The following is a 15,240-nucleotide window of genomic DNA, read 5'->3' on the forward strand; positions in this document are numbered from 1 at the left end:
GTCTCTTTTTTCAAATATACTCTAAATCTGCACCTGTGAATGACAGGTATGGAGAAGGAAGTCGATTGGAGTCGGGTACAGGATGAGAAAGAGAGGGGAACAGTGAGTTCAGAGAGGGGAGGAGAAATGAAAGGGCTTTTAAAAAACAATTAGTTCGGTGAAAAGTTGAGAAAATGCAACTTGCTTTCAGAATCGGGTATGAACAAATCAGATCTAAAGACTGTGTTCGAGTCCTGCTTGGCTCTGCTCTGGATCTTTCTATCCCCTGAGAAGTAGGGTTGGCCCCTGGAGGGTGGGAGGGGGGTGTCCCTCACCCTATTTGGAAATCTTCATCTCCTGCAAAGTGACGGACAGATCCTGCAGCAAGTGGAGTCTCCCAGAGGCGGTGGGGTGAAGGGGGGGATATTAAAGCAGCAGAGAAGAGAGAGCAAAAGGCAAGCCAGCAGCCTGTAGCGTCTCAACACCATGGCCCAAATGAAGGTCAGTCAGGCCAAAGACAGCGAGGCAGGGGACAAGTTCCTCCGCTCTCTGTCCATGGCAGACCGGTCGGGACACTTACTGGAAACACTCGACAACTTGGAGCTGAGGTAGGAGGACAGCAGCCACGTCCCTTAAAGCGGCCAATGTAAAAACACAAACACGCCGGTTAAACTGGGGACACCTCCCCTCATTGATGATCATTTGTAATGGAAAATTATTGGCATTTGTTATATTTACTCTCCCCCCCCCCCCCCCCCCCGCTTTCGGGAATCTTAAAAATAGCCTTGCCGGCCCGGATAGGCGTCTAACGAATCGGAAAGAAACTTTCTATTTTTAGTACAGACTTTTCCGTCCTCTTCTCCCCCCCCCCCCCCCCCCGGAGGTGCTGTCAAGCCTTAATGATCCAGACCTACTCTCATTCAATGGACTTAACAGCTCACCTGTTTTTTTTCAAAGAATATTCTCCCATCTTGCACGAGCAATGAATGGTGCAGCTTTATCAATCCCAGATCTAAACAACCGGGTTCCTTCTTGTAGATCAGAGAAGATTGAAAGGGAGGGGGGGGGGGGGTCTTCAAAACCATAGAGGGGGTGGGAGAGGTTTAATAGGGATCTTCAAAACTATGGAGGGGGTGGGAGAGGTTTAATAGGGATCTTCAAAACTATGGAGGGGGTGAGAGAGGTTTAATAGGGATCTTCAAAACTATGGAGGGGGTGGGAGAGGTTTAATAGGGGTCTTCAAAACCATGGAGGGGGTGGGAGAGGTTTAATAGGGGTCTCCAAAACCAAGGAGGGGTCGGACGGGGTAAAACTGGCAGGAAGGGTGATTTCCTTATCAAAGGTCACACAATTCAGATAATTGACAGAATAACTCATGCAGAACATACACAGGAATGTATTGACAGTAGGTGTGGACTAGAGTACATACTGAGAGTTCTTACCCGTTCAAACATGAAACCACATTTTGTCACATTGATGTAAATTATTTATTAATTAAACCCAATTACTCTTTATTTAGAATCAATATCCTGAATGACTCCCACTGTGTGCTTTGTTTACAATTGCATTCCATATATTATAACAGTTTCATTGTTGTAAAAATAATTTAACTGCCTGTTATGTAGCTTTAGGATAGCTTAAGGTAATGTAAGGCGTGTCATAAACTGTAAAGTTCTTTGTAACTTTACATTGACATCAGTGGAAACTTGCATTTCAATTAACATTTCAATTTGCCTGTGTAAAGCATGCACACTAATAACTGTTGCAATTTGCAATCAAGCCAAAACTTATTACCCCTGCTGCCAAATACCACCAAATGTTCCAGACACACACCGGAGAGAATTTCTGCATTATTCCTATTTATTGCCTCCATACAGGGTTGTACATTTGCCTATGCTGAGGCAGAAGGGGAGGGCAATCTCATCAGACGTAGCAGTCAGTACTTTTCTTATTGAAGTCCTGCTACCTTGGCCGAGGTCAAATCCATGTGAAAACATGCAACATGCAGAATGTGTGTAACAGGAGGTTGCAGCATAAATTGGTGGAACATTTCTTTGAGTCAATGAATTTGATTAGCTTACAGTGACATTTATTTCAATTGATGGTTTTGTTCTGTATTGAAGAATATGCATGAGTTGAAATGCAGAGCACATAGAAGCTGGGATTGTTTTCCTTTGAGTAGGGAAGACTAAGGAGAGATTTAGTACAGTTGTCCAAAATGATAAAGCCTTTTGATGGAGTGGACAAGACGAAATTGGGGAGGGGGGGGGGGGGGGGGGTCAGTGACCAGACAACACAGATTTAGGGTAATTGGTAAAAGAATCAGAAACAAAATTTAAAAAATTTTGCACAGTGAGTTGCTGTATTGTGAATGCTCTTCCCGGAAGGGTGTTGGAGGCAGATTCAGTAATAACTTTCCAAAAGGAATCGGATGCAATTTCAGGTACAGCAAGTAATAGGGAAGTTAGTAGAATGGTGTTGTTTATTGTGAGCGCAATTGAATCATTAAAATATTTGTGGTGAATGTAATATATATATATGTATATATGATAATTCACACTGTATTTGTAAGCTCAGTAGCGCTATCCTGCCACTAGGGGGAGTAGCTCTGAGAATGCTCAGGAACTTGTACTGGGCTCCACCCTTGGCTCCGCCCACGACTCCTCCGCCTAGTGCAGCTGTATAAATACCCTTGTCCAGAGTCAGCCTGAGTTCACTAAGAGTTCATCAACGGGTAACAGGCTGGCTCTGAAGTAAGTCGATTAAAGCCTAGATTCATATCGGAAACACGTGTCTGGTGAATTGATGGTTCCATCAATTTAATCGACTTAAGAACAGTAAAGATCGATTATGGAATCGGCCCTCAAGCCTGGACGCCTGGAACTCGACCCGCAGAATGCAGAGGCTAAAGAAATCTTCTCCCACTGGATCCGGTGCTTCAAGGCCTACCTGGCGAAGCGCGCACAGCCGAAACGACAGAGGATCAGAAGCTAAGTCTACTGCACGCGAGGGTGAGCCACAGAATCTCTACGCAACTAAACACGGCCAGTTCATATACTGCGGCGCTAGCAGTTCTCGATAAAATTTATGTAAGGCCTATTAATGAAGTTTACGCTCGCCATGTGTTCACGACTCGCCGCCAGCGGCCTACAGAATCACTCGCCGAATTTCTAAGGGAACTCAATAATTTGTCCAATGACTGTAATTACCAAGCGGTTACCGCGGCTGAACACAGGGAACTGGCGGTACGCGATGTTTTTGTAGCGGGCCCCAGGTCTAACTATGTGCGCCAACGACTGCTGGAAAAGGGGGCCCAGGACTTAGAAACGACTGTGGAAGCTGCTACCATGATGGAGGTCTCCTTCCGCAGCCTTAACTCGTTCCCCGCGGACCCCGCGACCCAAACATGGGCCCCCGACCAGCGACTCCCCCAGGCCTGTGCTACGCTGCCCCAGCCAGCCACCATGCTGCCCCAGCCAGCCACCACGCTGCTCCAGCCAGCCACTACGCTGCTCCAGCCAGCCACTACGCTGCTCCAGCCTGCCATTTCTGCAGCCAGAACCAGCACCCGCGGCAGCACTGCCCGGCCCGCAACGCGACCTGCAGCAGCTGCGGGCGAAAAGGCCATTATGCAAGAGTGTGCCTCGCTAAAAGGGCCCCAGCTTCCAACTCCCCAGCGACTCGAAGTAATCGCTCCCCTCACTCGCGGGGCCCGAAACGCTGCGGCCTATGCCCCGACTCCGCCCCCTCCAGCCACGTGCGATCCATGGGGACCGCCGTCTTGGAAAACCTCCACCACGTGGCCGGCCACGTGCGACTCATGGGAGCCGCCATCTTGGACGCCATCTTCCTCGCCGCCCGCCACGTGCAATCCACGGGCCCAATCGGCATCTCCGCGCTCGGACAACTCTGCGGAAGAATTCGAATTCGACTATGAACTCAGAGGGCAGTCATCACGGGGCCACTCCAGCACAGCTGATCGAGCCGCCGACTACCCGTAACTCAGCGCGGTCACCCTGGACCAATCACGACCAAAGAATCTACGAAACTTGATGGCAGAGGTCCATATCAACGGGTACAAAACGCCATGCCTCTTCGACTCCGGGAGCACGGAGAGCTTCATACATCCAGACCTGGTAAGACGCTGTTCGCTCCCCGTTTTCCCCGTGCAGCAAACTATCTCGCTCGCTTCAGGCTCCCATTCGGTCCAGATCCAGGGGCGCACCGCCGCGACACTCACAATCCGAGGCGCTAGCTACTCGAAATTCAAACTCTACGTTTTGCCCTAACTCTGCGCGCCATTCTTATTAGGCCTAGACTTCCAATGCAACCTCAAGAGCCTCACCCTCAGCTTCGGAGGGCCCCTGCCCCCACTCACGATCTACAGCCTTTCTACGCTGTGAATTCCCCCCCCTCCTCTCTTCGCCAATCTCACAAAGGACTATAAACCCGTAGCCACTCGTAGCAGGCGGTATAGCCTGCAGGATAGGGTATTTGTCAGAGCAGAGGTCCGAAGGCTACTCAGTGAGGGGGTTATAGAGGCCAGCAATAGTTCCTGGAGAGCTCAGGTGGTGGTCGTTAAGACCGGGGGAAAATTCCGTATGGTTGTCGACTACAGTCAGACCATAAATAGATTTACGCTCCTCGACGCATATCCCCTCCCCAGGATTGCAGACATGGTAAACCAGATCACCCAGTACCGGTTCTTTTCCACGGTGGATCTGAAGTCTGCATACCTCCAGCTCCCAATCCGCCCGGAGGACCGCCACTACACGGCATTTGAGGCCGATGGCCGCCTCTTCCATTTCCTCCGGGTCCTTTCGGCATCACTAATGGGGTCTCGGTATTCCAACGAGCAATGGACCGAATGGTGGACCAGTACGGGCTGCGGGCCACGTTCCCGTACTTGGACAATGTCACCATCTGCGGCTATGACCAGCAGGACCACGACGCCAACCTCCACCGTTTTCTCCAGACGGCACAGAAACTGAATCTCACGTACAACAAGGAGAAATGCGTTTTCCGCACATCCAGACTAGCCATCCTCGGCTATGTCGTGGAAAACAGAGTCCTGGGCCCAGACCCGGACCGTATGCGCCCCCTCTTAGAACTCCCCTCCCCCATTTCCCCAAGGCCCTCAAACGGTGCTTGGGCTTCTTTTCCTACTACGCCCAGTGGGTCCCTCAATATGCGGACAAAGCCCGCTCACTCTTTAGGGCCACACGATTTCCCCTGTCAGCCGAGGCACGCCAGGCCTTCGACGGCATCAAGGAGGACATCGCCAAAGCGGCCATGCGGGCGGTGGATGAGTCCACCCCATTTCAGGTAGAGAGCAACGCCTCAGAGGTAGCTCTAGCATCTACGTTAAATCAGGCAGGAAGACCAGTTGCATTTTTCTCCCGTACCCTCTCCGCTTCAGAACTCGACACTCTTCAGTCGAGAAAGAAGCACAAGCCATTGTGGAGGCTAACCGTCACTGGAGGCACTACCTCGCAGGTAGGAGGTTCACCCTCATCACCGACCAAAGATAGGTTGCCTTCATGTTCGACAACTCGCAAAGGGGCAAAATTACAAACGACAAAATTCTGAGGTGGAGGATCGAACTCTCCACCTACAATTACGATATCAAATATCGACCCGGGAAGCTCAACGAGCCTCCGGATGCCCTATCCCACGGGACATGCGCCAGCGCGCAGATCGGCCGATTAAAAGTCATCCACAATGACCTCTGCCACCCGGGGGTCACCCGGCTCGCCCACTACATCAGGGCCCGAAACCTGCCTTTCTCCAATGAGGACGTAAAAGCGGTCACCAGGGACTGCCCGATCTGTGCGGAGTGCAAACCGCACTTCTATAGACCAGACAGGGCCCACCTGGTCAAGGCTTCTAGGCCCTTTGAACGCCTCGCAATTGATTTCAAAGGGCCACTCCCCTCAACTAACAAGAACGTTTACTTTTTAAACGTCGCAGACGAGTTCTCCCGTTTCCCATTTGCTATCCCGTGCCCCAACATGACCTCCCACACAGTCATTAGGGCCCTGCGTAGCATCTTCACCCTGTTTGGTTTCCCCAGCTACGTACACAGCGACCGGGGTTCGTCCTTCATGAGCGACGAGCTGCGTCAGTACCTGCTCGACAAGGGCATTGCCTCGAGCAGGACTACCAGCTACAACCCCAGGGGGAACGGACAGGTGGAAAGAGAGAATGCGACGGTCTGGAAGACCGTCCTACTGACCCTCCGGTCTATTTCGGTCTAGAAAGCTCCAAGTCTCCCAGTGGCAGGAAGTCCTCCCAGACGCGCTCCACGCTTTTGTGCACGGCGACCAACCAGACCCCTCACGAGAGGCTCTTCATTTTTTCCAGGGGCACTACCACGGGGGTCTCACTTTCGGCATGGCTGAGGATGCTGGGCCCCGTACTTCTGAGGAAACACGTCAGGGCGCACAAAACCGACCCCCTTGTTGAAAAGGTGCGCCTGCTCCACTCCAACCCCCAGTACGCATTCGTCCAGTTCCCTGACGGCCGTCAGGACACAGTATCCCTCCGGGATCTGGCACCCGCCGGATCCAGCGCCCCCTCTACCTCCACAGATCTATCACCCTACACCCCATTCTGCCACCCCCTTGCGCTCCCGAGCCCACGAGCTCGCTCCACCAGTTCCGCGCCCCCGCGCCGGCCAGCCCCCAGTCCCCGGTCGAACCAGGAGAGTATGAAGCTCGGATACAACCTCCCTGGAGTCCGCCAGCGTACCCCAGCACACAACACCCATCCAGCCACCGCGAGAGGCTGCAACCCCGGTGCTCCGCAGATCACAACGGACAATTCGACCACCGGACAGACTGACGTTGTAGGTCACCACCCCCGCCGGACTTGATTTTTTTTGCAGGGGGTGAATGTGGTGAATGTAATATATAAATGTATATATGATAATTCACACTGTCTTTGTAAGTGCAGTAGCGCTATCCTACCACTAGGGGGAGTGGCTCTGGGAGTACTCAGGAACTTCCTGGGCTCCACCCTTGGCTCCGCCCATGACTCCTCCCCCTAGTGCAGCTGTATAAATACCCTTGTCCAGAGTCAGCCTGAGTTCACTCAGAGTTCATCAACGGGTAACAGGCTGGCTCTGAAGTAAGTCGATTAAAGCCTAGATTCATATCGGAAACACGTGTCTGGTGAATTGATGGTTCCATCAATATTTAATAATTTTTATTAGTGTCACAAGTAGGCTTGCATTAACATAGCAATTAAGTTACTCTGAAAATCCCCTAGTTGCCACACTCTGCTGCCTGTTTGGTACACTGAGGGAGAATTCAGAATATCCAATTCAACAAACAAGCATGTCGTTTGGTGCTTGTGGGAGGAAACCGGAGCACACGGAGGGAACCCATGCAGGCATGAGGAGAACGTGCAGACTCCGCACGGACAGTGACCCAAGCCGGGAATCGAACCTGGGACCCTGGTGCTGTGACGTAGCAGTGCTAACCACTGTGCTATCATGCTGCCCATATCCACTGGAGTTTGGAAGAGTGAGAGGTGACTGTGGAGATGGTATTTCCTCTCGTGGGAGAATATGGAACAAGGGGTCACTTTTTAAGAACAAGGGGTCACTTTTTAAAAATCAGCGGTCCCTCATTTAAAACCGAGATGAGGCAAAAACCTTTCTCTCAGAGGGTTGTTAGGCTCTGGAACATCCTTCCTGAACAGGTGGTAGAAGCAGAGCCTTTGAATATTTTTAAAGTAGAGCTGGATTGATTTTTGGTGAGTACAGGGCGAAAGATATCGGGGCAGATTTAAGGTTACCATCAGACCATCCATGATCTTATCAAATGGCGGATCAGGCTCAAAGGGCCAAAAGGCATTCTCTTCCTTGTTTGTATGTTCGAAAAAGATGCAGGGTTGTGAGGAAAGATCTGGGGTAATAGGACGAATTGGATAATTTTTTTCAAAGAGTCAGCAGAGACACGATGAGCCGTGTTGGTCTTCTCATGTGCTTTATGATTCAGTGAGGTGATGATTCAGGAAGATGATGTACTCGAAACACGTTACTGGAGTCATTGACTTTCTCCTCTCTGTTGGCGTTCCCATCTGTGATGAAGTGTATTCCTCGAGGTTACATGACATGACAAGGTCAGCAGGGGCAGCAGGGTAGCATGGTGGTTAGCATAAATGCTTCACAGCTCCAGGGTCCCAGGTTCGATTCCCGGCTGGGTCACTGTCTGTGTGGAGTCTGCACGTCCTCCCCCTGTGTGCGTGGGTTTCCTCCGGGTGCTCCGGTTTCCTCCCACAGTCCAAAGATGTGTGGGTTAGGTGGATTGGCCATGCTAAATTGCCCGTAGTGACCTAATAAAAGTAAGGTTAAGGGGGGGAGTTGTTGGGTTACAGGTATAGGGTGGATACGTGGGTTTGAGTAGGGTGATCATGGCTCGGCACAACATTGAGGGCCGAAGGGCCTGTTCTGTGCTGTACTGTTCTATGTTCTATGTTCTATGACTTGCCCCCATGTTCCAGCCATTGGCTGGCCAGCACATTCAGCCTTGAGACGCACGGCCTTCCTACACCAATTGGAAAGCAAACAGACTCCTTACCCAATTGGATGATGCTTGACAGTCAATCCAACAGCCCTCTTCCCCCGCCCCTATTTTCAAAATCTGGTGAAGAGAAAATTTCAAAGAAAATGACAAAAAAAAGTGTATTTTTCAATGTCCCCATGATTTTACTCCAGGAGTGCACACAGCAGTGTCCTGGGTATTGATCTTCAATTCCTGAAGACTCCAGGCCAATCCTCACACCCCTAATGCACTTCAAAGTGTTGATATTTCCATTTCAGGGTAGAGGCTTTGCGAGAAGCAGCAGCTTCAATGGAGCAAGAGAAAGAGACCCTATTGGAGCTGATCCAAAGTGTGCAGAACAACCAGGACATGAAGCACATTAGTGATGGTGAGTCCGCGCCCTGTTTTGTTATTTGAAATGCAAAGTGAAAAGGTTTCAGAATTTTGAATAGGAGGGCTTTCCAGGGCAAGAAAATGAGTTGGAATTAATATATTTTGTTCAGTGAACCTTCTGGAAAGAGCTTCATTTCACCTGTCAACATCAGCAACTGCTGTTCCTGTGTCTCCAAGGATAAGAATTGATCTGCTTGCCTCACCAGATGAACATGGGAGTGGGGGTCTTGAGGGGAAAAAAAAATCTACCCAGCTTTCCATCCCTGATTCATCCTCAGTGAATAAAGCGGAGAGTCTCTACCTGTTGTGAACTTCACTGGCCACCTGGGGGAGGACCTCTTGACTAGACAAATGCAACAGGCTTGGTTTTTAACTTTCAGAGTTCAGCCTTAACGTGTCCTTTTATTAGGTAAGAAGTAGCACTCTGCACTCCCTCAGTACTGGACTGGAGTGTCAGTCTAGGTGATGTAGTCTAGTGGGTCTTTGAAAACCATCTCCTGACTCAATGGTCAGTGAGCCCAGTGTGCTAAACCGGCTCCTGGACTTCTCTGGACTTATTCACTATTTTCCATTTCACAAGATAAAAAATTTTCTCTGTGTTTTGGGTTGAAGGGACGTGTATATTTGTTCTTTGTGAATGACGGGCGATAATTTATTTTTTCTTTTCTGTATATACGGGGGGGGGGGGGGGGGGGGGGGTTGTTTCCTTTGTTCTTTCTGTTTTTAGTGTTTTCTGTTATTGATATTTTGTGAAAATTTGAATTCAAATTTTTTTTTTTTTAAAAAGGGTGCTTGCGCATCTTAAAAGTTTGAAAGCCAATGTGGCAATGCTGCAGGAGACTCACTTGAGGGTGAAGGACCAGGTGAGACTTAAAAAGGGCTGGGTTAGTCAGGTGTTTCACCCTGAACTTGACGGAAGGGTTCGAGGGGTAGCGGTAATGGTCAGCAAAAGAGTAACGCTTCCAGATGGAGAAGGTGATGGCAGATCAGAGGGGTAGATATGTGATTGTGACAGGGGCGCTGGAGGGGAGGTTAGTGATGCTATTAAGTGTATACGGCTCCAATTGGGACGATGTGGGATTCGCAAAGAAGGTGTTTGGGACCATCCCCGACCTTGGACACACACAAACTGAGTGTGGGGGGGGGGGGGGGGGGGGGGGGGCAACTGGAACTTGGTGCAGGAGCGAAGGTTGGAGAGGTCACGGCCGCATGCACAGGTTCCATCGGGGGGGGGGGGGGGGGGGGGGGCGTTGGCAGGGCTCATGGTGGAAATGGGAGGGGTGGACCCTTGGAGGTTTCTGCACCCAAGGGAGCGGGAGTAGTCATTTTTCTCAGCAGTCCACAAGGTATATTCGCGGATCGCCTTTTTCATGGTGGGGAAGACTTTGCTGGCTGGGGTTAAGGGGTCAGAATACGCGGCAATTGCAGTGTCAGATCATGCTCCGCATTGGGTGGATATGGTGCTGGAGAAAGGGGTAGCGCAGAGGCCGGGGTAGAAACTGGATGTGGGGCTTTTGGGGAACCAAGTGTTCTGTGAGAAAATTGAAAATGTAATTAAGGAATATGTAGGTTTCAACTGTACGGGTGAGGTGTAGAAGGTGGTCGTCTGGAAGGCTCTAAAGGCGATGGTGAGGGGGGAGGTGATTTTGGTTAAGGCCAGGGTGGACAAAGAGGAGAGGTTGGAGCGGCAGAGGGTAATAGATGAGATGTTGGAGGTAGATAGGAGTTATGCAGAAGATGGGGACCCAGCAAAGCTGGAAAAAAGGAAGAAACTACAGGCGAGCTTCGACCGACTGTCTACCAGGAAGGCTGTGCGCCAACTGAGACGAGCAAGGGGTGCAGTTTATGAACATGGAGATAAGGGGTGTATGTAAGCAGGTCAGCTCCAGAGGGAAGCAACGGCAAGGGAAATTGTTCAGGTGAGGGATAGATAGGGCAGGAAAGTTGGTGGTGGCTCCGGATCTGATTAACAAGGTTTTTAAGGAATTTCATGAAAGGTTGCACATGTCAGAGCCACCTGGGGGAGACCAGGAGATGCAGGAATTTCTAGATGGGTTGGAGTGCCCGAGGTTAGGGGAGGGGGACAGGGCTACATTAGAAGGAGCGATAGTGGAGCAGGAGATAAAGGACACATTTGGGAGGATGCAGTCGGGGAAGGTGGCAGGGCCGGATGGGTTTCCGGTGGAATATTACAAAAAATTCAAGGATAAGCTGGCAACCCTGATGGTGGGGATGTTTGAAGAGCGATAGGGAAGGGGGTGTTGCCACAAACCTTGGGGCAAGCATCGATTTTCCTGTTGCTAATAAAAGATAAGGATCCAACGGAGTTTGGGTCGTATAGGCCCATATCACTTCTGAATGTGGATGCAAACGTATTGGCGAAGGTAGGCTGGAGGAGTGCCTCCCGAAGGTGATAGGTGAAGATCAGACGGGGTTCGTGAGAGGAAGGCAGCTCTTTTCAAACATTATAAGGGTATTGAACGTCGTTATGGCACCGGCAGAGAGGAAGGAAACAGAGGTGGTTGTGGCATTGGATGTCGAGAAAGCCTTTGACTGGGTAGAATGGGGGTACTTGATGGCAGTTCTGGAGCGGTTTGGGATTGGACCAAGATTTGTGAACTGGGTGAAGCTACTATATAAGGAGCCGAGGGCGAGTGTCCGCACAAACAACATCAGCTCGATATACTTTTCCCTCCACCGTGGGACTAGGCAGGGATGTCCTATGTCCCCCCTGCTGTTTGCACTCGCGATTGAGCAGTTGGCCATAGCATTAAGAAGTTCGGGGTATGGAAAGGAATAATGCGGGGGGGGGGGATAGAGCATAGGGTTTCCTAGTATGCCGATGACTTGCTGTTCTACGTGTCGGAACCAATTGTGTCGATAGGGGGAATATTGGAGCTGCTTCGAGTGTTTGGGTCTTTCTCGGGATACAAACTAAATCTAGACGAGTGAGTATTTTGTGGTGTCTCGGCCGGGGGTGGGGGCAGTGACACACTTTAGGTACTTGGGGGTGCAGGTTGCCTGGGGGTGAGGTGGGGGCTCCGCAGGTACAACATTTCTAGTTTGGTGTGGAGAGTGAAAGCCGATCTGGCAAGGTGGGATGGTCTCCCTCTGTCACTGGCGGGTCGGGTACAGGTGGTCAAAATGAACGTGTTGCTGTGATTTCTGTTTATTTTTCAATGCCTGCCAATTTTCCTGCCAAAGGCTTTTTTCAGAGAGATTGAGGGAAGGATTGCCTCGTTCATATGGGGTGGAAAGGTGGCTAGAGTGAGAAAGGTGCTGCTACAGAGGGGAAGGCAGGCAGGGGGTTTGGGTCTCCCGAACCTGATGTCCTACTACTGGGCGGCGAATGTGGAGAAGGTGCGGAGCTGGGTCAGAGGGGTTGTTTCCCAGTGGGTCAGAATGGAGGAGAGTTTGTGCAGTGGGTCAGGACTGAAAGCACTAGCAACAGCGACGCTCCCGATAGCTCCAGGGAAATACTCAGGGAGTCCGGTAATAATAGCTTCATTGAAAATCTGGAGGCATTTTCGCCAACACTTCGGGTTGGGGGCAGAATCAAGGGAAATGCCGATTCGGGGGAACCACAGATTTGAGCCAGGCTGGTGGGATGGAAATTTTCAGAAATGGGAGAAGGGGATTAAGACAGTGAAAGATTTGTTTCTTAGGGGTCAGGTTGCAGGGCTGAAGGAGCTGGAAGCGAAGTATGGGCTGGAGCAGGGGGAAATGTTTAGATACATGCAGGTTTGACATTTTGCCAGACAGGAGATACAGAACATCGCGGTGGAGCCGGCCTCCACATTGCTGGAGGAGGTGCTGACAACAGGGGGACTGGAGAAGGGGGTAGTGTCAGCGGTTTACGGAGCTATTTTGGAAGAAGAGAAGGCACCACTGGAAGGGATCAAAACAAAGTGGGAGGAAGAGTTGGAAGAGGATATGGAGGAGGGGTTCTGGTGTGAGGTGCTCCGGAGAGTGAACGCCTACACATCGTGCGCAAAGTTGGGGCTAATACAGCTGAAGGTGTTATACAGAGCACACCTCACGAGGGCGAGGATGAGCCGATTCTGTGAAGGAGTAGAAGATGTGTATGAACATTGCGGGGGCCCCCCGCTAATCACGTTCATATGTTTTGGTCCTGTCCAAAACTAGAGGATTACTGGAAGGAGGTTTTTAGGGTAATTTCTAAAGTGGTGCTTGTAAAACTGGACCCGGGCCCCCGGTGGCCATATTCGGGGTGTCGGACCAGCCAGGGTTGGAAACGGGTGCGGAGGCAGATGTAGCCTTTGCCTCGTTGATCGCCTGAAGGCAGATCCTGCTGGGATGGAGAGCAGCCTCTCCACCCTGTGCCCTGGCATGGCGGGGGAACCTGCTGGCATTCTTGACCCTTAAGAAGGTTAAGTTTGAACTGAGGGGAAGGATGGAGGGGTTCTACAATTCATGGGCATTATTCATCATGCACTTTCAAGAACTGGATAACATCGAACATTTGTTGGGGGGGTGGTGGGTGGGAGGGTTGGGGGGGGGGGGAGGGGGGCTGTGGGAGGGAGAGGGGCGGCGGTGTGTGTTGATGGTGCCTATGGGTGATTCCTGATTCCTTTTTGTCATTTGTTTATGTGAACATGCGGGCTAATGTTTGGGGTTTGGTGGGAGGATGGGATTGTTGTTATTGATATGGGAACTGACATATTTGTGGCTGATTATTGTTTGTTGTTGGTGGGTGTAAATTTGGGAGAAAATGTGAAAAAGGAGAATAAAGAAATATTAAAAACAATATTCAGACTCTGATATTTGATAGTCACATTGTTTCAATACATATTTGCTATTAATAATTTCTCCCCCCCGATTCATTAAAATGGATGAATATTTTATCGAATCATACATCACTTTAGGAGGCTTTTCAGTGATCTGAACCTGTCGCATTTCTCAGTCCCACTCACTGCTCTTTCCTTGTAGCCCTGCAAATTCATCCCTTCAAGTATTCCCTCCGATTCCTTTTTGAAAGTTATTATTGAACGACCATCCTTTCAAGCATCGCATTCTAGATCATAACTCAGTGCATTAAGATCATCTTCCCGACCTTGCCTCTGGTTCTTTTGCCAATTCCCTTAAATCTATGACCTCTTGTCCCTAATCCTCCTGCTGGCTCCTCTCCATTTACTTTATCGAAACCCACTGTAATTTTGAACACCCCTGTTAAATCACCCCCTCAACCTTCTCTGCTCTAAGGACAATAAGCCAGTCTTGGGCACGTCTCCACCCTGATCACCACAACCTTGGACATTGCCTCAAAGAAGGCTGTCCAGAACATGCGGGTGTGGTTGGCCAGGCCTCCCCAGCACAGTTCACATTTGTCCTCCACCTCCGGGAAGAACCTGCTCGTTCGGGTTCTGGTCAGGTACATTCTGTTCACCACTTTAAACTGCATGAGGCTTAGCCTTGCGCATGTGGTGGTAGAGTTGGCCCTGCTCAGTGCTTCGCTCCAGAGTCCCCACCCTATTTCCATGCCGAGTTCTTCCTCCCATTTTTCCTCTGTTTCGTCCAGTGGGGAGTGTACCCTTTTTAATAGTTGTCCGTACAGGCCCCCACAATTCCCCCTCCCAGATTACCCGCATCCTGTAGTTCCTCTAGCATTGTGTGGCTCGGGGTCCGTGGGTACGCTGTCGTCCCCTTGTGGAGGAAGTTCTTAACCTGTAGGTGTCGGAGCTCGTTCCCGTTAGTCAGCTGCAGTCTCTCTGTCAGTTCCTCTAAAGTCGCTAGTCTGTTCTCTGTGTAAAAGTCTCTAACAGTCAGTGCCCCCCCCCCCCCCCCCCCCCCCCCCCCCCCCCCAATCCTGTCTCCACCTCTTAAAGGTGGCATCTAGCATGGTTGGCGCAAACTTGTGTTTGCCGCAGGTGGAGCCATGGTGGATATCCTGGTCAAGCCCAGGTGCTGCCTCGTGTCGTTTCAGGTTCGGAGGCTGGCAACCACCACTGTGCCTGTTGAGTGTTTTGCTGGCAGGGATGGGAGGGCTGGCATAGCGAGGGGCCAGTGAGCCGACACTGTACAGGAGCTCTCCTCCATCCTCACCCATTCCACTTCTGGTTCTTTGCCCCATCCCTCACTCTTTGCTGCTCAGTGGTAGTACTGTAGTTTTGGGAGGGCCAGGCCCCCTATGTTTCTTCTTCTCTGGATTCTTTGGGGATTCTCGGGTTCTCCCACCCCCCACACAACACCATGATCATTTTGTCGACCACATTGAAGAAGCCTTGGGGATGTAGATCGGTATGGATCTGAACAAGAAGAGGAAACTGGGCAGCACATTCACCTTGATCGTCTGTACCCT

General features: G+C 50.8%; 1 protein-coding gene across 1 annotated transcript in view; it reads left to right on the forward strand.

The window, feature by feature from the left end:
• Positions 1–222: 222 nt before the first annotated feature.
• Positions 223–15,240, forward strand: part of bag2 (BCL2 associated athanogene 2) — a 35,184-nt gene continuing 20,166 nt past the window's right edge. Inside the window, exons 1-2 of the mRNA XM_038800663.1 lie at positions 223–587; positions 8,807–8,916. Of these exons, the coding sequence (XP_038656591.1) occupies positions 466–587; positions 8,807–8,916 (232 nt within the window). The 5' untranslated portion in view covers positions 223–465. The remainder of the gene's footprint in view (positions 588–8,806; positions 8,917–15,240) is intronic.

This window comes from Scyliorhinus canicula, chromosome 6 (genome assembly GCF_902713615.1).
Source record: "Scyliorhinus canicula chromosome 6, sScyCan1.1, whole genome shotgun sequence".
NCBI classification, from domain to species: Eukaryota; Metazoa; Chordata; class Chondrichthyes; order Carcharhiniformes; family Scyliorhinidae; genus Scyliorhinus; species Scyliorhinus canicula.